Source organism: Prunus persica, chromosome G3, assembly GCF_000346465.2.
Source record: "Prunus persica cultivar Lovell chromosome G3, Prunus_persica_NCBIv2, whole genome shotgun sequence".
Taxonomy (NCBI): Eukaryota; Viridiplantae; Streptophyta; class Magnoliopsida; order Rosales; family Rosaceae; genus Prunus; species Prunus persica.
The window spans coordinates 2,139,083-2,162,062 of record NC_034011.1 but is presented as its reverse complement, the minus strand read 5'-3'; the positions used below and the strand labels follow the sequence as shown (position 1 = coordinate 2,162,062).

Genomic DNA, 22,980 nt, shown 5'->3' with positions numbered 1-22,980 from the left:
TAATCAGCCAACACTACATTCTAGCTTCTTTAACAGATCTCAAGTCAAGGTAGTTAATTAGTACTAATACAAAACCAAATCTATACTTTCAAGTCCTTGTGACATTAATTGCTAGACTAGCCTTTAACCCATTAAGCTTCCTAGACTGTTGAGCAATGACAGTGGCAGTGGTAGGGCTCTGCTCCAAAACGACTTCGTATCCATCTCCGAAAGTGTCCATATTTGGAGCCATGAGCTGCCAGAAAAGACCACCTACACATGAGCCCCCTCTGCTGGCACTGCTGTAAATGTCACTGTATATTTTTCCAAAGTAGGCGTCCCTCTTTTGTAGGACATAGCCCGGCAATTTATAAGACTTGCCGAACTCAGCCACGAGCAGTGGTTTCTTCACCACTGTGTTGCAGTCTTGAATGTGTGCTTGCACCCATCTGTCCACAAAACCAGCTTGAGCCTCTTCGCTTTCTCCTGATAACCTATCCATCATCATGTTCTCATATATTAGATCTTGTTAAAATAATATTACTACGGAGCTTAATTATTAGGGAGATTATGTTGTGAAAAAGCCGTAGACAGGGTTGAGAATAGAGTGGGACCCAAAGCTCAATTGACCACATACACCTTTTTTGCAGTTGTAAAAACTTAATGACAACACCGTATGTAAAGAGCACAATGACGTAATCTTATCCGTGACAATTCATTTTGGTCACGGATATATCGTGGCATTTGCTTTCATTTGCCTCAGATCATCTGTGACCCTTTTTGAGGTTTTCTAGTAGTATACTCGGTTTTCTAGTAATGTACTTGGAATATACACGACAAATTACTGAATACATATATACATAGCTAAGGAGATAGAGATTTTGAAGGTACCATTGATCAGCATAGATATGTATAGTGGCAAAATCGATTTGGGGAAGCAAGTTGGTGGCTATGAAATCAGAGCCAAACTCTAGGTTACCAGGGTTGTACTGCTTCTTGTCCGGCGTCGTTTCCCCATAAAATCCTTCAAGCCCTATTTCTAGTAAATGCTCACTATCAATGGACTTAACGTGTGCGGCCATTTCTGTCACCCATTGCTGCACAATAATAATTTACCAAAATAGGTTTAAAATAATTTTTTTTAAAGGAAAATCAAATAATATTTGAAGAGAGATACCTGAAGAAGGGCTCCAGAGACATCAGATTGGCAACGAGGTTCATTTATTAGTTCCCAAGCAAAGATGGTTGGATCATCTTTGTAGGCCACCCTTGTTATGGAGTTTATTCTTGTGAGCACAGTCTGCATAGGAATTAGGATTGTTAGATAAATCTATTTTACATTATATATAATTCAATATTTTACATCCTCTCTATGCATCTTTGACCATGTATGTGGCATGGAAAAATGAGAAAATTGATGTATGAAATAAATCTCGAAGTCTACATGTTATTGTAAAATATATAAAAATAACAAATAAAACTCGCAAAGTCTGTTGAGAATATTTCGACATCGAATAGTCGTCTCGTTTACATTTTCTTGTGATTCGGAACAGACTACCTACAACTGAATCTTATTATTTAAAGAAAATAGAAGTTGTAACAAGGTTTCCCAACATTCTCACATACTCGTATACAAAATATACATGAGAAAAAGTAAATCTATGCGACATTAATGACTAAATCTGAAGTTCAAAGCTAAGCAAAACTAGGGAAACAAATGAGAGGCCCTTCTGAAGTGGTATTTAATAATTTGTCTAATACAAGAAACGGATTGAAAAAAGAAAACATTGAACTGATAACTGAAAAGCTAAGCAAAGAATTAGTGGACTAATTAATTAATGTGAATAAATTAAATAGGAATTAATTAAGCACCTACCTTAATATGATCCTTATAATATCCTTTGATGACAGCGTTTGAATAGAAGTCGTCATCGCTGCTGATGGGTTGGCCACGGTCTCTTGCCCACTGCACATATTGCTTTCTACCCCCAAAGTCGCTAAAGTTGTTCACAAAGCTTAGTATCACATGTACTCCGAATTTTTTAGCCTCTGATATCACAAAATCTAATCCCTACCTCAAAAGAAAATTAAAAATTAATTAATCATATAAGATCGACCACAATCCAAAATTCAAGAATATCTTTAACAACAAGAAAAGGGGAAAAATTTTAATTAATAGGTCATACTTTCCGGGGTCATAGAAAAGGTTAATGCTGGTATTGATTGAGTGAAATTTAGGACTCGTTTGAAATTGTTTTTATATGAAATATTTTTTCTAGAAGCGCTTTTAGTTGTTCCCGTCTCAATCATGCACCTTATTTTTGAATGACTATGAATATGAACCATACATATACTCAAATTAAATTTCAAAATTCGTGAAATCAATAGTTCCGATTAACCATTTTTAACAGCAAGATCACATGTGAAACTGTATGAAAGTACATAGCCGCACATAGGAGTACCTTGAATGTGTCCTCGTTATAGGAGCCAGGAGAAGGCTGAAGGGGTCTGTCTTTGCCGCGGCCATCATTGAAAGCCCAAGTTCTAGCAACATTCATGCCATACCTGGAGGCTTGTTGGAATGCAGAAGTGACCTTGGCTCTTGAAGATGGGTCAGATGCCATGTACATCATCCAATACGCATTGAAACCATTTATGTAAAACGGTCTCCCATTCATAACAAAACGGGTTCCTTCTGTTCGAGCAAAAGCACCACCATTAGAGGCATGATTGGCTTCACCTTTACAATCTCCATGTTGAATGACGATCAACACCAAAAGAGTTGACAAAACAAACAAACCCTTCCCCGACATGGTTTGTTGAGTACTAATTTTATGCCTTAATTAACTTTTTTATTTATTAGCTAGGGCTAAGCTAGTATATATAGTGATATAATGGATAATTAGGAATAAAAAGAAATTAAGAGAGAAGAATTGGGACAGCCTCGTGTAGTTCATGTATACATTAACAATACCATATCTTAGTTACTGGATTGTGCTCCACAACAGATCTCTTACCATAATTAAGAGATTTGGTTGGCTTCATTTTTCAAATATATACCATAAACAGATCTCTTTTGGGATTCACCTAGCTTCCTTAATAATAAGAAAAAAACACCACAACTAAGCACTCTTTGGATTTCCTTTTAAAGAGAGATGATATTAATGAGAAATTCAGGACTTGTTATAATCAATTCACACTTGTTATACCAACTTGTCTTTAGTTTAGTGGTATTTTTCTCCATTCAGTTGGAGAGGATGATATATATTTGTAATAAGTTTAATACCTAATTAGTTGTGACTAGCCTCATTGTGGGCATATTGGCCCGTTGTAAATTGTCGTGAGTACAGAAAAAATAAACTTGATTCTATAAAGACAAGTCAAGATAAAGTAATAAATAAAAAGATAGTTGACAAAAAAAATAGTTTTGTTAAGAAATTCTCATTCGAACACGATAAATCATTACTCATACGCAAGTTTAATTAATTTTTGGGGTTTGTTACATACATGTCATGAACATGTATGTAACAACCAATGAACAATTTGACCATTAAACAGTCCAACAACGAGAAAAAATTATGGAAGCCCAATAGTTCGAAAGTCCAGCCAATACCTCTGGTCTAATCTGTTAGACTTTTTGCATTTAATATTTGCTTAAGATAAACTAGCCTCTCCGCGCTTCTGCGCCTGCTTGCGAGAGGCTTTTTAAAAAAAATAAATTAAAATTTAGTTTAAAATTAAAAAAGATAATGAGTAGTTGTGTTCTATAAAAATAGAATTTATTATCTGAATTATTTTTTTTAATTTTAATTTTTTTAAATATGAAAAAGTGTGAATTTATCATATTATCCTCATTTAATTAATAATTTCAATTCTTAATATTGCATTAACCAATGATTTTTTTTGGTATTTTGAATGTTTCACCATTCTCTGCCTTTTGCTTTATATCTATAGATAATGACAAAATTTATCTTCAGGAGCCACCAGTGACTGATTAAGTTGTATAATTTTACTAATTTAATAAACAGGACGCATTGATGTTGAGCAAGTTGAGAGACAGTAAATTATGCTATGTTTAGAGAAGTAGTCGCAATTTTAAATAGAACATCCATTTGTACTGAAATGACAAGATTACGTATTCAAATACTCAAGTCGTGTTGATATCGAGTACATTAAGATGGACGAGCGATAATATACTAAATTCACACACAACACGGATGCTAGGATTCGAATCCATGACCTTCCATGAGGGAGTCCAAACCACTACACTAGTGGGTCCTATACACAAACATCTTTGTAAAAAAATAAAATCTATTATGTACTATATTTACTTAGAGATTTTCTATTTAAACCCCACACTTCTCTTAATTCACCACATGTTCTAAGTTCACCCCAACTTTTAATTTAAATTTTCACAATTTCTAAGAAAACCCACTATCTTCCTAAACTACCCTTAAATACACCCCAAGCTGAAAAAATAAGAAATAAAAATGATTTTCTATTTAAACCCCACAATTTTCTTTGTTCATCCCAATATTTAAATCATTAAACAATATTTGTAGTATACATGAGATTTTGTTTGGGGTGAAAGTTTGAAGCAAAAGTATGTGCTAGGCATCAATTTAAGGACGGTTTGAAGGCATCAGTTTGAAGCAAAAATACATGAGATTTTCTTCTTGTGCTAGGCAACAGTTTGAAGCAAAAGTATTTATAGTATACATGAGATTTTGTCACGGCTGATCTTTCTCCTCAAGCCTTGGAAAGAATCTTCTACAGTTATGGAGCCTAATTGTCTTGCCGCACACGGTGCTTCAATGCATCAGATCTCAAGGATGTCAAGAGTGGTGAGGAATTTGTATTTTTCTAAAACTTAATATAAAGAGTAATGAGGGTGTGTGTATAGATGTACTAGGGTTAAGTATTAAGTTGGATGACCTTTTTTGTCTTTTTACACTGTAATAAAACTTACAGCTTAATGATTTAAGTATTGGAGTAAACAAAGAGAAGTGCGGAGTTTAAATAAAAAATCTCTTTACTTATTGACTACATCTCTCGTAGAAATAAAATTATTGTGAATCTTACCTCTATGGGAGAAGCTGCCAGCAATTTTGTAGACCATCGTGGTAAATGTGTGTCATTCCCTATAGTAAAAACTCATAAGCAACCATGGAAAAAAGGTTAAATAGAACGTATGTAACGTGAAATGTTCTATGCAAGGGAAATTTGTTGGTTGCAGTGTGGCCCCATACAAGGGGACTTGATCCTTAATCTTAAGAGAAATTATCAAATCTTTAAACTGATACCATAAACAGATCTCTTACTGGGATTCGCCTAGCTTCTTTAATAATAATAAAAACCACGTGTTATAAATTTTTTAAAATTAAAATTTTTTAAAAAAAAACCCACCACAACTAAGCACTATCTGGATTTCCTTTTAAAGAGATCATATTAATGAGAATTTCAGGACTTGTTATTATCAATTCACACGTGTTATACCAACTAGTCTTTGGTCTAGTGGTAATTTTTTACGTTCGATTGGAGAGGGCGATATATATTATGATGAGTTCAATACCTAATTAGTTGTGATTAGCCTTATTGTGAGTATACTGACCCGTTATAAATTATCATGAGTATAGAAAAAATAAACTAGATTCTATAGAGACAAGTCAAAATAAAGTAATAAATAAAAAAGCAATTGACAAACAAATAGTTTTGTTAAGAAATTCTCATTCAAACACGATAAATCATTACTCATACGCAAGTTTAATTAATTATTGGGTTTGTTACATACATGTATGAATAATGAACATGTCTGTAACAACCAATGAACAATTTGACCATTAAACAGTCCAACAATGAGAAAAAATTATGGAAGCCCAATAGTTTGAAAGTCCAGCCCATACCTCTGGCCTAATCTGTTAGACTTTGATAAGTAGTGACAAAATTTATCGTAACAGGCGCCACCATATAAGTGACTGATAAGTTGTATAATTGTGAACAGGACGCATTGATGTTGAGCTAGTCGAGAGAGAGTCAGTAAATTATGCTATGTTTAGATGACTATTAAAGAAGATTATGCTATGTTTACATCCATTTGTACTGAAAGGAGAAGATTACGCATTCAAATACTCAAGTCAGGTTGATATTAAGTACATTAAGATGGGCGATAATATTGAGATGGGTAATAATATACTAAATTCACACAACATAGATGCTAGGACTCTAACCCAGGACCTTTGATAAATCCAGGATTTGGAAGTTGAGTAGGTGAAACTTACACGTTGCATGAACACGGGTACGGGTATGCTGATACAGAAAATTTTCAAAAACTAGGATACGTGTATGACATCGATACGATGATTAAAATAATATAAATAAAAAAATTGATATTGAATCCATCATGTTATAATCATCTATCAAATATATGAATCAAATGCATTTTGATTAAAAAATAATTAATACATGTAAAAACAATTAGCATCTATTTCTAAAAAACCAGGCAAGAGCGTACAAAAAAATTGGGTGTCCAAAAATGTTACCCAATTCAAAATAATTATAGAGTCCAATACCACTCATATCTAATTACGTGACTCTCTGCCACTTTTATACCTCTCTCCTCTCTCTCCCCCTGTTTTTTTCTTTCTCTTTTCCCTGGGCCTGTTGATGCCTTCTCCCTCTTTTCTATTTTTTTTCTTCTTCTTCCCTTTCTTTTTTTCTTGGTATTGTTGCTTCATATCTACCTATTTTTATTTTCTAACAATTTTCGGGTAGGTAGCTGCCTAACCCAAAACATGACTAAATCCGCTAGTTTTCATGGGGGAGTCCAAACCACTACACTAGTGGACTTATGCACAAACATCTTTGTAAAAGAATAAAAATCTATTTTGTACTATATCTAGTTATTGCAAACATCTCTCGTACATTTTAGACTATTGTGAATCCTACCTCTATGAGATAAGAGGCCAGCAATTTTGTAGACGATTGTGGTAAATGTGTGTCATTCCCAATTGTAAAAACTCATAAGCAACCATGGAAAAAAGGTTAAATAGAACGTACGTAAAGTGAAATGTTCTATGGAAGGGAAATTTGTTGGTTGCAGTGTGGCCCTATATAAGGGACTTGATCCTTAATCTTAAGAGAAATTATCAAATTTTTGAACTGATAGAAATATCAAAGCTACAACCACATGCTAATTCTAAATCTCGTTCAATGCAACAACAGGTACCACCAGAACTATCCCATCACAATAAGCCAGTAATTTTAACATGTCGCTTTAGCTTGTAACTTCCCAACATCAATGGAGACAGCAAAACCTGCGTATCAGTTTCCTAAATTACATTCCAAGACCTATTGAGCCATACAGAACAGCCAGTTGGGTGGAACTTTTTAAAGCCTTTAATAATTGGGGGAAAAATCTGAGAAATTTGTGGAAACAGAGAATTCTTGTAATATTGGGTAGAGTGTCACCTTCAAGAATCAACATGAGCATGGTGAAGCAAACCTCGAGCATTATGCAGAAGAGCATTGGCCTCCTCATTTGAGGCATCAAGGATGCGCAATTCTCTGATCTCTTCCTGCCATTTCTCAATTTGTTCCTTGTGCACCCTGCACCCACAAATTTCAATCATCGAAAACCCAAATAATAAATAACTCTCGTTTCTAGTTAGATTATTTTGATACAAGAAATATTGAAGGAGGGAGTTTGAAAACAAGACTTCGGGAGCAAAGATAATTGCTCTTTAAGTACTTAGCTACAACCCTTTGCGTCTCCCGCTAGACTATTAAATTAATATTAATATTACCCGATATATATTACAAAAGCAACAGAAAAACAAAATAAAATAAAATAACTCAAAAACATATACTAAAACTTTGCAACTCACATAATCATCCGCTCTTCGAATTCATCACCAATCTTCTGAAACATGGCCTTCCCTGATCCCAGAAGTTCAGATACCTATGTAAAACTCCAATTATAATAGGAACAAAAAAAGAAAAAGAAAATTGTAAATACAATCAAACAAGGATTTTTTTCTTTTTCATTTTTTGTTTCATTTACACTGAAATTGAACAGTTAATTACCAGCTGAGTGAACCGTTCGATCTTTTCAAGAATATGAGCTACTGCAAGCTCCACCTCCTCAGATCCAGCAACGAACGTCTCCAACTCTTCATTCTGTGCCTTTTCTGAGTCTGAGATCGCTCCTTCTTCTTCCTCCTGGTAATTTCAACAATCAGATTTCAGACACTAACACAACGGCAGAAGAAGCACAGGGCACCGTTTGGAGATCGCAGAATGCGTTATACTTACATCTGGTTTCATGCGTTTTCTTCTAGATTCACTGTCTTTGTTCTCCATTTGGATCGATCGTCGACGAAGCTAATTAAGCGATCAGCCAGACAGAACCTTGCGATTACAAAAACAGTACGAAATTAAGCATAAATCTTCATTAACATTAATAATCTTACTATTAAGCATAACGTAATAAGCATCCGTGCCTTCGATCTCAATCTGATTGACTGCGATGAAGACGACGATTCAAATCTTCGTCTTCGTCTTGTCTTCTCCAACTATCAGACGCGCGGGAACTCTGTTTCTACAGACCAAATTTTGTGAAGGAAAGCGTGTTATTTATTGGGTCCAAGCAACATTTTGGTTGGGCTTGATCTTTATTTTTAATTCAAAATAGGACCAACTGGGTAGGCCCATCTTGGCTCATAGGGCCGTGTCTGATCTGCTGAAACTTCTAAATACCAATTTTACTCATAAACTGTTGATAAGTGCCAGCAACATAAAGATTTTCTTTTAAAAAAAAAATATTTTTAACCAATAAAGGATTACAAAAGAAAATTGTAGCTCAAATGGTTAAAAATAACATCCGAAGTTCTGCGAATCCCCCTTTTTTCAATATTGTTTGTATCAAAGCAAAAAAAAAGTTCCTTACAAATCAATATGTGCGGATAAATCATAGTGATAAAATTTGATATTTAGGAATTTGTATCACCCAAGTTTAGATAAATGAATTGAAAATTATATATAATTTTAAAATGACCGAATTTAAATTTTCATAATTTAAATTTATGACAATTAAAGATTTTAGTGTTTAGATTTATGTATGTCGAATTTTGTAAATGGTAGACTTTGTAAATAACAGTATATAAATTATGAAATGACACATATTTTAATGAAAATTAAATTCAAAATTTTGATTTTATATTTTTTATATATTTTTTTTTGCAAGTTATTTGATAAATTCCGAGCTTAAGTAACAAGGGAATTGTTAGAATATTTGGCTCATATGAAAAAAAAAAAAAAAAAACTTTGGCAACGTAGTCCAACGGATTTTTTTTTTTAAAAATTGATAATGAATTGCCACTCAAGAAAATAATAATTGGATTGGGGAGGTAAACTGGGGCGCTCTATTTCTCGGTTTCATATGCAGCCAACTACGGCGGTGCCCGCTTCTTCTTCTTCTTCTTCTTCATTCCTGTTCTGGAAATTTCTCTCTTAGAGGCTCTGCCTGAACCCTGAACCCTAAGACCTCCATCTCTCTTCCTCTTTGTCAATGCCTCTGAGTCGAAATTCCTTATCTTGCTTTCAGTCCTGTTGTGGGCGTGAGTTCGCATTGTAATTCTCTAATGGGTGTGAATGAAAACTGAGAAGGGCGGGAGGCCATACACGAAAAGAAATGTTCGAAGGAGTTGTTAATCAGGTAATTTCGGGTTTTCTCGGTCGCTACTTTAGAGATATTCAGAGACACCAGCTCAAGTTCACCCTATGGGAAGGTATAATTTTTACACAGAGACATAAACCCAATTTTTTTATATTCCGTATTTAATTTTGGGTTTTATGATATTGGTTTCATATCTGTTACTGAGAATTGATTGAATTATGCAGCTGTTATTTGATTTGCACACTTGAAAATACATGGGCCACACACACAAAACACAAAATGTTTGGCAAAAAATTGGTCATAATATAGCATAGGTAAGGAATCTTAATTAATTGATATGTGAATTGAATTTCATATGTTATCATGCAGGGGCACTGTTCTTGGAAAATCTAGAGCTAAGTCTTGAAGCCTTTGATTATCTCCAGTTGCCTTTTGCTCTAAAGCAAGGTATTTTTGACCTCCTCTTCTTACTATCGTCGTTCTTAAAAGTTCTTCCAAGTTGGACATCTGTAAATTTTTTTATTTGTTAATTTATATACGAATGAACCAGTGTTTTGGGGTGTATACATTATGTACTGATGTAAGTAAACTTGTATCTTATTGACCCAGTAATTTGGGGTTTCATGTCCTTGGTTTAGTATTGTTCAGCAATGCTAATTGGCGATCTTTTGAACTTCAAATGGATTCAACACACTGAAAAATGTCACTTGTTCCTGCACATGTATTTTTTCGTGATTCCAATAATTATTTTTCTTCTAAGTTTAACTACGTTGTGTCTTCGTTACACTTAGAAAATCAGATATGCACGGCCCAGATTTTTATTTTTATGAGTAGCCATTTTGTTTATTTTACATTTTTTTTGTAGAGTCAATGTTTGGGACCAATGACCATACATTTAAGGTTTGTACGGCTGCTAACATAATTCTTTAGGATCATTTGGTGGAATAATTCTGTGAGATTGAGATTACTGGGATAACTAATAGAATAATATTGAATTTGTGCTGAAACTATTAACAGGGTTTATTTGGCGCTGTAGTCTTATGTCTAATAACATGGCATAATAGTTCTATAAGTACATTAGGAATATTATTGAAAGCAGTAGGTGTAACTTTCTACCTATGGTTTTATTTAATTTTTTGTTTTATCTTTTGGGATGGATGGGTATCTTATGTCTCATGCTGTACAAACCGGATTTGGTGTTCTCGTACCTAGAATCCTGCATGATAACTTCTTAACTGGTGGATTAGGAGAAAAATAGTGTGATTTTCGTGGCATTATTGTCTATATGTGTTCACAGTTATTCTTGGTAACTACATCTAATCATGGACTTCATTGATAGGGCGGGTTGGAAAGCTAAGCATCAAAATTCCTTGGAAAAAGCTTGGTTGGGACCCCATCGAAATTGTTTTAGAAAATGTCTTTCTTTCTGCAGCCCAACGGGATGATCAAGAGGTAATTTTCACTCTCAGATATGTTTGTTTGAAAGAAAATGTACTTGGATTTGACAAGCAGAAATTCATTGGTATATGTAGTGAAATGAAAATAAATCATAAGACTTAACTAAAACCGTGAAAAATAGAAAGAAATCTGTTTTACAGATAATCTAAAGGTATCCAATATCATGTAAATTTCAGAAAGGAGAAAAATTGAGAGAGTATCTGGAATTTTATTTATTAAAATCGTTGTTGTTAAGTTATTTTCTCTGGTGTAGTGGACTTTGGATGAAGTTGAAAGACGAGAGCTGGCTGGAAAAAAGGCCAAACTTGCTGCAGCAGAGCTGGCAAAACTATCAAAACGTGTTTGTGGTAAGCTTCTGAAATACCATTTTCAATAATGTTAAATTTTTTGAAAATGTAGTTATTCTATGGTAATACTTCGATAGTTATAAGGGCTGCAGTGACATTTTAAAAAGAGTTAAGTCAACTCATAATTTTAGGCAAACAAATCATCAAATGAGGTACCACTATATTATTGTTATTTTAACGTTTGAGTGAAGTCTGGTTGGGCTTTTGTTTCATCTTGGTTATCATTTTTTTCAAATACGAAGTAATTGTTCTGTTTACTACCAAAAAAGTTCATATTGTGTTAAACCAATTAGGTGATAAGCTATCACCATATCTTGTCTGTACACATGGAACGTGGCCTACAGTTCATGGGCAGCTCCTCACTGTCGAGGACAGATTGCAATGATCTCATTCTTGTCAAAATAGTTCTCTTAGTATTCATGGAAGTTCTAGATTTTTAAGGGGAGAGATTCTTTACAAATTAAAGTTTGGCAACTACTTGAAACTATGTGTGCTTATATGTTTCTTTTTTGGGCAGAAAATCAGGCTGGGCTTATATCATATATTTCTGCAAAGGTGACATTAACTTCTGAACTTCAAATTTTGGTTGATTTTTGTGATGCATTTTGTTCTTTATTATTCCATCTCAATACTTTAAAAGAAAAAGAGTTAATTGTCTAATTTGGTACTCTTGAAGACATCTTAAGATCAATATTTTTGGGATTTGTGATCATTACTGGATGGCACTGATGTTTATTCCTTTCCCCTCCTAGGCTCTTGACAGCATCCAAGTGTCAATCAAAGATTTTCATATCTTGTACCATGACAAGCTGAGTGACTCGGTAAATTTTCTCCATGTTAGTCCTTGTTAATTTTTAATTTAAAAAAAATATATATATATATATCTTTGGTGTAGCTAGTTGTTCTGTATTCAATTCATGGTTTTTGTCTTAATATTTTTTGTTTATTATGTTTCCTATTAAATAGAAGTTATTTATTATACTAATAAATTTTTTTATTTGTAATTTAATATTATTATACAAGTTAAAAGAACTATTGAAAAACCTACTTTATATTGTTGTTTGCTAAGATGTGGATGTCATTTGGTATTTGAAGTTACTTTCCCGTCTTCACAACTTTTTTCTTAATTAACAACGCATAAATTTCCAGTCTTGCTTGTTGTTTTCCAGGCTTATACTGTGTTCGGCTTAAAGTTGTCCAGCTTGAGGACAATGAAGCAAAATCCTTTTGGGTAATTCACAGTTCTTCTGGTATACTGGTAGTTTCAACTGTTTTTCTTAAATTTATTCTTTTTTGTGTTTACATTGGTTCAAACTCAGGAGAGTCTTTGAATAGGTGTATGGAATGTTCAAGTGTGTTTTTTTGTCTATATTTGACCTACATTGTTTTCAACTGCAGTAATGTTAGCTAGAATTTCATGGTTGCATTGTGCCCCCTTTTCCATCTCTGTTAACTTATATGGACGAATGTTAGCATGCAACTGGTTTATACAATGCTTGGATTTTTTGTCAGTTTACTGTTTCAGGAAAATAAAAAATCTGATTTGATTGTTTGTGAATCACCATATTTGTCTTCCTTGTTTTGATGAAACTGCTGAAACTGCAGAACTCTTAATAGAAAATGAAATACTGGAATAAGATGAAAAGTGTACAACAATTAGTAGGATGCAAACCTCTCACAAGCACGGGAAACTGTAATCACATAATTAAATATGAAACCATAGAATCAACTCGTGAAAAAATCCACTTAATACAGCAGTTCTCCCAATAAAAAAGAATTGCACTAAGGGGAAATTCTCTCAAATGTTTGGATAGAGAAGCCATAGCGAGGCTAAGAACGTAATCCTATCCCACATTAATTCCACAAAAGAGCCAAAGCACATTGCCGAAGGGTAATCACTTTGTATTTAGCCCCTAACCCAAGAAGTTCCCAGAAGCAGCCCATAACAGCTTCTAGGGCGCACCCACGACAGACCAAACACATTGAACACACCCCAGCCCCCGAACCCTGGATCTGACTAGTAAGCCTACAAAGCAGAAAATGTGGCCCCAGATCTGAAAAGTAATAAAACTTTTGTGTATTTCCGAACTAAGAATGAGGTCGACAATAGCAGTATTTGACCATGGAAACTTCAATTGATAGTGCGAAGTTGGTGTGCTTGTTGGCATAGGTGGTGGTAGTGAACTGTGGAGCTATGAGGTTGTGGTTTGGTTTATGGGGGTCATCACGGGCTATGGATGTGGGTTGGTTGTGACGCTAATGGTGTTGAATGGGTGAGACTAAGGGTGGGTTAGTGTTCTGGTTGAGTGACTTATATTGCTTATTTCTATGATGTTTGTACTTCTTTTTTTGTTCCCTTGTTTCTTTAAATTATTTGTTTTATGTTTGTGGGTATACTACTTGCATACATTTGCTGCAGTGACTTACCTGCCACTGCCTTTGTCTTGATTTTGTTTCGTTTGTTCTCTTGTTGAGTACTCTTCTTTGCCCTTCATAAACAAAATAAATGGCTGTGGATTGTGGACCTTTTATGTTCTTATGGCATGTGCCAAATGGCTTTTAATTTTATCAATCTCTAATGTCTCAGGTCATCAGGTGGAAAAGGTGGCCAAGATAATAAATTTGTGGATATTACGGGTTTGGAATTTTATTGTGGCACATTTCATGGAGCGATGGAATTGATGACTATGAACAATGGTGGGGACTCTGAATTGTGGCACGATACAAGATCGGACAGAGAAAGATATGACTCTATATTGTCACCTTGTGATGTTTCCCTGTCACTTTCGGTATGAAAATCAATTTTTTTTCTTTTTGTTTCTTTTGTTATAGTTGTATATCATGAGCTCTCTCTCCCCCTTGTTTCTTTTTTTTTTGACAAAGGTTTGTTTATGATTTTTCACAGGATTTCAATTATTTTGTATCAACTTGTCTTTGGAATATGAGATTGGTCATTGAAGAGTCTCTTTGTTTTTTACCCCATCTGAAACCTTAAAAAAATTCCACCACCACCATCAATTTTGAGTTGTAGGCACCAACTTCCATCTCCAATATGTCAGAAACAAATGCATCTTTATCAACTACCAAATTTTTAAATACCTGATGTTGGGTTTCTTTTTATTTGTCTTATTGTATGTAACTGCTAATCTGATGTTGTAGCTGGTATAGTTGGTTGGTGTAAGCAGGGTTAGTTTCTTAAGCTCTCAGGACATCTCGTCGACTGTGTGATACAGTTCATTTATTTATGAAATTTTGTTTCCTATAAAAAATAATAATATAGAATTACAGATTGAACTCCACACCACTAATTGTTCTCAGTCCGTTGTGTTTCTTAAGACAAGAACAAGAAAATAATACAAAGAACACAACATCAAGCAAAAAAAAAGCCGCCATAAGAGAGGGAGGAACTTGCTCTGACACCATGTTAAGAAAAAGAAAGAAGAGAGAGGGAAACAACCATATTATTAAATGGTTGCATCTTGCAAAGAATGATAACTAATGCATAAAATACAAGCCCTTTAAATAAGGCAACCTTGAAACGCTAAAGATGCTAAAAATACAAAAATACTCTTGACAATATAAATATTTTTTTATTAGCAAGTTAAATATTCTCATGGTTAGTAAGTTATTTTTTATTGTATTGTCCAGGTATATGCATATATGTGTGTGTGTGTGTGTGTGTGTGTGTGTGTGTGTCTTCATGGCAGAGAGTCCTTCTAATTGTTCAAAATGAAGTTGTACTTTGTATAACAGATGTTAATAATTATAGACTTTTTTCTCCTGTATACGGAAGTTGAGTGACATACTTCAATGCAGGTCAACAGATCAGGACAGCTTGATAACAATAACCCACAGTACTCTATCAACGCTGAGATAACTGGCTTGGTTGGTAAATTGTATTTAAGGTGTCTGTGAAACAAGTTTAATTGGTGTACTATCTTCTCATATATTTTCATGATGTGCTTGTCAGGTGATGTCTTTAAATGAGGTTCAGTTGCAACAGATTTTAATTCTGTGGGATTACCTGTGCACATCTGAATTGAGAAATAAGTAAGTTTTTTTTGTCCATACTTCTTTTAGCCTCTACATTTGTAACCGCTGTGTTGGTAAACTAAAAATTTGTTCCACTTCTTTGTCAATAAGACTCTAGTATATAGAGGGGCTTCAAGAAGATGGTGCCTAGAGCCTTCTGGGAAATTTTCTTGTAAATCCAATTTAAATAAGTTGAGACATATACCAGGCAGTCCTCCTTTTCTTCCTTTCAGCATGTTTTGGAAATCAAAGGTTCCACCAAGGTTAAGGTTTTTTCTTAGTTTATGCCCACATCAGTGTATCTTATGTAAAAGATCAGGGAAGAGTGTGAATCCTGTTTTCTTATCTTTCCCTTTTAGCTGGAAGTTACGGTGTTCTTTATTTAATGAGATTAATCAAGGCCAACCTACTTCTGTCTTTATTTCAATATTTTTTCTTTTATCTTAGTTATCAATTTTGTAAAAGTTGGCGATATTCCAAAAAAGGAGAATGTGCTTCGCGTAAGACTTTAATAATTTTCTGCATAGCTGGCTCACTGTCGTGATACTACTGTTATTTCTGTTGTTGTAAAGTTTATATTCAGCTGAGGCATTCCTGGTTGAAACTTGAAACTTGCAAAAATAAGTAACATCTGAATCTCAAGTGGGTTTAAATTGATCTCTGGTGATTGAATTGTGAAGGTATTGGCGGTATCGTCCATGGTGTAGTCTGTTATCCAAAAAAATGAAGGGCTGGCAAATACTGTGGTGGCGTTATGCGCAAGAATCTATCCTATCAGATGTTCGTAAGAGATTAAGAAAATCCTCGTGGAGATACTTTGGACAGAGACTGTAAGTCTGTTTCTGTTTATACTTTACCCTCTGTCATACTCATTGAGGCATAACAAGTAATTTTTTATATAAAATTTAAATGTTAACATTGCAATATTTATTCCTGATTGCAGAAGTTCTTGCCGGAAGTATGTTAACCTATATAAAACTAAGCTGGATTTTCTTCGCCATTATCAGGTGATTGTTGTACTTGTTTACTGTCTTCGTCTGGGTGTTTGGTGTCATTTCTGCATGAAAATCCATATTATATATGGTTTGATAATATTGCGCAGGGCTCATAATGCACATGCAAATGTGTGGATGTATCTAATTATTTCTGGTATGATTGTTTATCATAAATGTTTTCTAGTTACACTAAATAGTAAGAGCAGTGGATATAACATCATATTTGTTGAAAACACTTGTGTTCTCTAGTTGTTCTGCTTTTGGCAGAAATATATTCAAAGCTCCCCTCTTTACCCCCACTATGGTGCGAGAAATAAAAATGGCCGTTGTCGAGGAATCCAGCTCAATCAAGCCAGAAGAACAATTACGTTAGAGGCCTTTATAGTTGAATTTAACTTCATGAGGGCCTTAGAGGTCCATGATAATTCGAATCTTTCTCGAAGAGAAAGAAATTTTATTCAATGCAGACAAGGCTTCGACTATAAACAAGTACATTCAAACTCTACTCACAACAGTTCCGAAATCAAATCCTAGATCAGCTCGTAACAGCCACATTAACAGGCAGACATTAACAGGCAGCATTCGGTTTCTTATAAAAAAAAATATACTACATTAAAGATGAACTTATTGTAGGGCTGGTTGTGTAAAAGTGCTGTTATTGTAGTTATATTATGATAGTTGAACTTAGATGGATAAGAATTCGTTCAACTTTATCTTTTTTGTCTCCCTCGATAATTTTTTTGCGACTTTTATTTTAGAAGTTAATGAAGAAATCTACGAGGATTTTATTGGAAGTCATATTTTATTGAATAGAAAGCAATATTAATATCCTGCACGCTATAAGTCCGGGACCATGTTGTACTGGATACGTATGATGTTACATTATAGGGCTGGTTGTGTAAAAGTGCTATCTTCTTTTTTAAGCATGAGGTATGAACATTCAATTTAAAGGTTGGTTTCAGTCATGATATTATGTTTCTTGTTATCAGCCAATTGACGAAAGTACTCAATGGGAATTGGAGCAAATGGAGAAAGAATTAGACATAGATGATATTTTAAGTTACAGGTCTACTGCTGAATGTGAGCTGCAGGTATGAGTGACATTCCTTTGTAGGTTTGGACACATATCAGTGTGTTATTTCCTATTCCATTATCATAAAATTTGTTTCTTAAAAAGAAATTTCATTATCTGTAGCCATTTTTAGAATTAACTTATGCAAAGTTTTGCTTGTTAAATTTGGATATTTCTATCCACGTGGTTGTATGTTCGTTCAGGAATTTTTGTCGAACTCTTCAACTTCACACACAATTGAAAATGTTGCCAGTATTTCTGTGGAGAGGATACCTAATGATGAGCGTTCAGCGGGCAAATCCCGTGGATGGCTGAACTGGCTATCCCGTGGCATGCTTGGTGCTGGAGGAACAGATGATTCGGGTCAATTTTCTGGTGTTGTTTCTGATGAAGTTATTAAGGTATTTCTCATCCAATTAGGTAGCAGTAAAGTAGGTTGTTGCTAAATTTTAAATACTGTGTTTTATTACATGTGCAGGATATATATGAGGCCACAGAGTTCAATCCTCCAGTTTTATCTAATCAGGATGCTCCGACAGACAAGATCAGTATATGTGCACTGCAGTTCAGCATTCATCAGATTTCTGCAACGCTGAGAAACATGTATGATGCCTATTTTCAGTACTTAATCTGGCTAAAAAGAATACTAAGTTACTAATTTGTTAAGTATTTGGCTGCTGGAGTTTGGATTTGCATTATGCTTGAGCTTGGCATGAGTGAAGAAAAGCTTGACAAAACTGAGGTGAAGCTGAGCAGAGTTGGATGTTATTTCTACATGTCACTTTCACTTTTGACATCATCTTCCTTGAAGATATCTTAGTGTCACATATAAATTAAATTGAAAACTTTACTAAAAATAGTAGCTAAACTTTACTAATTGGTGAACAGAAAATAGTAGCTAAACTTTACTAAAAATGTTCTTACTAGTTTTGGAAGCATTCCCTTGCCAGACGAGAAAGTCGAACACTGGATGCTGGCAGACTGTTAATTTGATTCACTGATAAGATGACAGTTTGATGGCATAACATGCCTAATGGTAGTAGTGTTCATCTCATTAAAACCTAATCCCTGGATCCATGAATTACGCGATTCCAAAATATTGTTGATATCGTAGTTCAGATGTATTTGAACAAAGAACCATCCCAGAAAGAAAGAAATGTTAGGGATAAGGGTTCAGGCAGATAGCAATTTGCTGTGATAGGGGGCGTTTTTCTATTTTTCTGTAAGAGGTCAAAGAATAGCTGCATTTGATGACTCTTTCTATCCTAATTCGTAGACAAGTGGAAGCCATTGTGAAATGTTTGTTTTCTATGGTTTCAGTAATGTTACAAAAATGCCTCTGTTGATTGTACCGTATCATTAGATTAGAGTTAAATCTTCTTTTTGATGATCTGTTGTAGTGGATTTCCAATCCATCATTTGTATATATTTATAAATTAATTATTTGATGTCTCTCTTCTGGAAGCTGTTATTGGCAGTCCAAAAACATACCATGCACTCATTCCTTGTAATAACACAAGGGAGAAATTGCAACTGCAAGAGTGCATGATGACTTTTTTGGAGTTTCAAAAACAGTCCCCTTCCCTTCTATTTTTTTTCTTTATATGCCAACCAAAAGGTTTTATTTTTATATTAGTTGCTTCATCTGTCTCTGTAAGTGATCTATTTTTATCTTTCACGAACAAAAGATGCATGCACTGGTGTTTTTTGTCTTTTTTTTTTCCCAGTGTACTATTACCTTTATCATTTACTTATTTTAGGTACTATATGGTTTAATTTGTCAGGAAGTATGGCCAGGAAATTGCTGAGTTGATGTTGAATGGGGTGATTGTAGAGTGTAAGTTTTGGGAAGAATCTGCAACCATTGTCACCACTGTCAACTCAGGGCAGATGGTTTATCCTTGTAGCAAGAAAGTCATTCTGCATATGAGAAGGGTTCGTAATTGATTTTTTCGTTGTCCTTTAGTTGATGTTTCCTTTTCTTTTCTTTTTTGGGGTAAAATTGCAGACATTTTTTAAAACAAAATTTATAAAAAGAAACAAAGGTTTTTGTAAAGTGTAAGTTTTGGGAAGAATCTGCTACCATGTCACCACTGTCAACTCAGGGCAGATGGTTTATCCTTGTAGCAAGGAAGTCATTCTGCATATGAGAAGGGTTTGTAATTGATTTTTTCGTTGTCCTTTAGTTGATGTTTCTTTTTCTTTATTTTTTGGGGGTAAAATTGCAGACATTTTTTAAAACAAAATTTATAAAAAGAAACAAAGGTTTTCTTTTCTGGGGAGTAAATGACTTTCATGTTAGGTATTAAGTGTTTCTGTGAAACTCCAGTGGATAATCAAAGCTCATTCAACCCACCTTTCTGATGGTCTTACGTACTGGGGCAATATCCCTGAGTTAGACAGAGATGAAACTTTCTATGCCATTTATTATATAATTAATTTGTTACTTGTGGGTGTTTAGATACTGTTACTTGCACCACCGTGATTCATGTATCTCAAGCCATGCTAATTTCCAAACCAGTTGACCGCATACTCAATGGACTCTCTTTCCAATAAGAAATGTTGCTTAAAATAACATCTTTATGGAATCGTTAATTTCTAGCACGCAATCTTATAGAAGACAGTTCCTGTGAATGATCATTTTCTTTTCAGCCTATTATTGAGAAGAAACTATTGGACAATGTGCATCCTTCCTGTAAATTGCAAGTGGATTTGTCACCAAACCTTGAGGTTGAGTTGTCCATTAAGGTACCATTACGATCTATTGCCGTTAGATACTGAGTAGGTTATTTAAGGACCCTCTCTTGGATATCTAGATATGTTTTGGTGGTTGTTATTTGTCTGGAAGTTGTTTACTGACTGTTGCATTATCCAACACCTGTACCTAGGGCATGCTTCAACCACTGGAAGTTACTATTGATGCAGAATTTTTCCTAAATCTGATTGATTTTTTTGGAGTTTTGAAGTCCTTTGAAGGTCAGCATGGAAGGGTAAGAATTGATATAAATTTGTTGCTACAAGTTTCTGTTTTATTATTGGTCTTTGCCTTGCATGATTATCAGCAACTCTGTTGAAGCTCGATATTACACACACACACACACACACACACACACACACATATATATATATATATCTCCCCCTCTGGTTTGATTTTTGTCTATTTTGCTCACCAAATTGATTCTTTGCTGCTACTATGTTTTCGGACCCAGATTTAAAAAAATTAAAAAAAAACATTTAAAATGCAACTCAGAGTGTCAAGTTGCTCGAATTTCTAAAGTTGGAGAGTTTTAATTAGCAAAGGTTGCGAAGGTTATGTGAGAAGATACCATTTTAGTAGTGTTCTAAAGTTGGAGAGTTTTAAAAATAGAAAATACCATTTTAGTAGTGTTCTCTTGCTTCGCTCACGGAAAAATGATACAAGAGTGAAAACTTTGTTCACTATGCGTAATGAATTCCTTCCCTTGCCACATTGATAAGCTTTTGGATGTTCTTGACTGGAGGTTTTCTATTCAACCACTGACACTTGAAATATGAACTGCTGCAGGTCCTCTTGTCGCTGAATGGGATCGAAAATGTCAATGGTCGACTGTTGTCAAAAGCTGAGTAAGTTTTCTTGTTGCCACTTGCAATGTTCCATTGCTTGTCTCTACCCTAAGAATTATCGACATCCATGATGTTGTCAAGGCTCGTACAAACTGATGAATATATCAATGTTATTGTTTGCAGATATCTTTTATCCCATCTTAGGAAAGTGTTGTGGGATGTTAGTATCTTCAATATTATCATAAATGTTCCTTGGAGAGATGCAATATCTGAGCAGCATAGCTTGGTAATTCCCATGATACATGTTACATCAAATGTTGCTTTTTGAATTTGACATTTATTGATGCTATTTTATGGATAAAAAAAGTACAATAAATGTGGACAAGAATCCCGCATCAGAATTACAAAACAGATCTACAGTAAAAGCTACAACATATCCCATACCAGCGCTAAAACAAACATGTAACTGCCGAAGTGCAGCCTTCACTTAAAAATAATAGAAGATAATATAGATTCCCAAAATGAAGCTCAAAACCCAATTCTAGCCCAAAGCGATACGCACCTGCCTCTCTGTGATCTCACAGTTCCTCCTTTTCTTCTCCATCCGAATGACCTAGAAGACAGCCAAAGCGCTGCACCCCGAAGAGGACTTTAGCCATCTTCCTTTGTTCAAAGACCACATGTTTTTCGCTTAACAAGGAGAAGCACCTTGCCGGTATCACTCAGCACCAAAATCCAAAAATAATTTCTCTCATAAACTTGAAGCTACCATGCAATGCATGAACAAGTGATCTGCACTTTGTGCCTGCATCTTGCACACATGCACCAATGATGCGAAAACTACAATATGGTCCACTTCTTTGTAGCAGATTAAAACAATTCATCTTGTAATGCCCTGCAAGCCAACTGAATGCCTTAAACTTAGGAGGAACCTTTGCTTTCCAAATTGTACTAGCTGGCCAAAGTTCGGATAAAAAATCTGAAAAGAGGCTTCAGAGAAAGCTCCAGATGATTCCAGCCTGCATCTTCTCATATCAGACGTGCCATCAATCAGTCCAACTCAATTTTTTTTTCTTTCTAAAGGATAAATGAGATCTTAGTAATAAATGGAAAGGTCACAAGGTTACAAAGGACAAGGTGTCATCTGACAACCAAAACTAACAAGCTACCAACCAAACCATAAACATTCAATTCAATAGCAGTCCACCCTTCTTGATGTTTAACTATTTTTGAGAAAAAATATTGCGTAATGCTTTTGGAGTACACTGAAGATCTTTTATTTTTGTCTTCTTATTTCTCCCTTCTATTGCAATTTTGATAGGTATTTGAAGCAGGCTCTCTTATGTTTAGGACTAAATGCGATATGGGGTCTAATCCATCAGATAATGAACAAGCATATGCTCTGAATAACTTATTAACTTCCGTTTCTGAGTGTAAAGTTCCTCTAAGCTTCCAACTTCAAGATCTATATGATCACTTTGAGGTCAAGTTAAATGATTTTGAGGTTAGTTTCTAGTCAGATACTCTGAACTCCTATCTATTCTTTCAGATTTTTGGGGATCAAATTAGTGATAATAATGTTGTTGTGCAGATGAAGATAACTATGCCTTCTCATACTTTTCCGATCTCTATCTTGGAGAAACTCAGTGCTTCTATCTCCTTGGCACGTTGCTTGATCCAAGATGAATCTGTATTGAAACAGTTGGAGGCATGTTTACTAGTAAAATATTTTTTTAAATAAAAGATCATGCTTACCCTGTCTTGGTTATATCTTAGCTGAATACCATTGTACTTCCTTCTCTTTTAATTGTTGAAAACCTTATTATGGTCTTTTGCATTGTACTTTGTGGTTTACAAGTTTGAGCTGATGGTTTATTTGCA

General features: G+C 34.6%; 3 protein-coding genes across 10 annotated transcripts in view; 1 reads left to right on the top strand and 2 right to left on the bottom strand.

The window, feature by feature from the left end:
• Positions 89–2,792, bottom strand: LOC18783536 (mannan endo-1,4-beta-mannosidase 1). The gene is made up of 5 exons (XM_020559246.1): positions 2,442–2,792; positions 1,856–2,050; positions 1,157–1,279; positions 871–1,076; positions 89–473 (listed from the first exon to the last, which is right to left on the bottom strand). The coding sequence occupies exons 1-5, from the start codon at positions 2,790–2,792 to the stop codon at positions 89–91; spliced, it is 1,260 nt and encodes a 419-aa protein (XP_020414835.1).
• On the bottom strand, positions 7,015–8,633 carry LOC18781955. 4 transcript variants are annotated; one of them, XM_020560422.1, is made up of 6 exons: positions 8,478–8,633; positions 8,290–8,385; positions 8,062–8,196; positions 7,863–7,936; positions 7,447–7,584; positions 7,015–7,292 (listed from the first exon to the last, which is right to left on the bottom strand). In XM_020560422.1, exons 2-5 carry the CDS (start codon positions 8,335–8,337, stop codon positions 7,449–7,451), a joined length of 393 nt encoding a protein of 130 aa, XP_020416011.1. In that variant the 5' UTR covers positions 8,338–8,385; positions 8,478–8,633; the 3' UTR covers positions 7,015–7,292; positions 7,447–7,448. The 4 variants fall into 4 exon arrangements, with proteins under 4 accessions (XP_020416011.1, XP_007216892.2, XP_020416010.1 ...); XM_007216830.2 differs by lacking the exon at positions 8,478–8,633 and adding an exon at positions 8,448–8,473 and having other exon boundaries at positions 8,290–8,358; XM_020560421.1 differs by having other exon boundaries at positions 7,015–7,584; positions 8,478–8,567.
• Positions 9,217–22,980, top strand: part of LOC18782062 — a 29,503-nt gene continuing 15,739 nt past the window's right edge. The window contains exons 1-22 of one of the 5 annotated variants that reach the window (XM_020560272.1): positions 9,217–9,764; positions 10,022–10,099; positions 10,992–11,104; positions 11,364–11,457; positions 11,975–12,012; positions 12,210–12,278; positions 12,627–12,688; positions 14,045–14,246; positions 15,274–15,342; positions 15,428–15,507; positions 16,170–16,319; positions 16,433–16,496; positions 17,474–17,575; positions 17,760–17,957; positions 18,035–18,159; positions 19,341–19,491; positions 20,209–20,304; positions 20,445–20,546; positions 21,101–21,159; positions 21,283–21,385; positions 22,421–22,603; positions 22,691–22,807. In XM_020560272.1, the coding sequence (XP_020415861.1) occupies positions 9,668–9,764; positions 10,022–10,099; positions 10,992–11,104; positions 11,364–11,457; positions 11,975–12,012; positions 12,210–12,278; positions 12,627–12,688; positions 14,045–14,246; positions 15,274–15,342; positions 15,428–15,507; positions 16,170–16,319; positions 16,433–16,496; positions 17,474–17,575; positions 17,760–17,957; positions 18,035–18,159; positions 19,341–19,491; positions 20,209–20,304; positions 20,445–20,546; positions 21,101–21,159; positions 21,283–21,385; positions 22,421–22,603; positions 22,691–22,807 (2,352 nt within the window). In that variant the 5' untranslated portion in view covers positions 9,217–9,667. Of the gene's footprint in view, positions 9,765–10,021; positions 10,100–10,991; positions 11,105–11,363; positions 11,458–11,974; positions 12,013–12,209; positions 12,279–12,626; positions 12,689–14,044; positions 14,247–15,273; positions 15,343–15,427; positions 15,508–16,169; positions 16,320–16,432; positions 16,497–16,615; positions 16,639–17,473; positions 17,576–17,759; positions 17,958–18,034; positions 18,160–19,340; positions 19,492–19,563; positions 19,712–20,208; positions 20,305–20,444; positions 20,547–21,100; positions 21,160–21,282; positions 21,386–22,420; positions 22,604–22,690; positions 22,808–22,980 lie in introns of those variants that run through there. The other 4 variants (XM_020560273.1, XM_020560275.1, XM_020560276.1 and 1 more) reach the window with 4 other exon arrangements.

Excerpts from the sequence above, each read along its gene's own strand:
- LOC18781955 (XM_020560419.1), bottom strand. The coding sequence starts at position 8,471 with ATGCTTATTACGTTATGCTTAATA. Across the intron at positions 8,359-8,447 it reads TTATTACGTTATGCTTAATA|CTTCGTCGACGATCGATCCA; the intron begins GTAAGATTATTA and ends TCGCTTAATTAG. Across the intron at positions 7,937-8,061 it reads TCGAACGGTTCACTCAGCTG|GTATCTGAACTTCTGGGATC; the intron begins GTAATTAACTGT and ends AGTTTTACATAG.
- LOC18783536 (XM_020559246.1), bottom strand. The coding sequence starts at position 2,792 with ATGTCGGGGAAGGGTTTGTTTGTTTTGTCAACTCTTTTGGTGTTGATC. Across the intron at positions 1,280-1,855 it reads ATTATAAGGATCATATTAAG|ACTGTGCTCACAAGAATAAA; the intron begins GTAGGTGCTTAA and ends ATTCCTATGCAG. Across the intron at positions 474-870 it reads CATATCTATGCTGATCAATG|GTTATCAGGAGAAAGCGAAG; the intron begins GTACCTTCAAAA and ends GATGATGGATAG.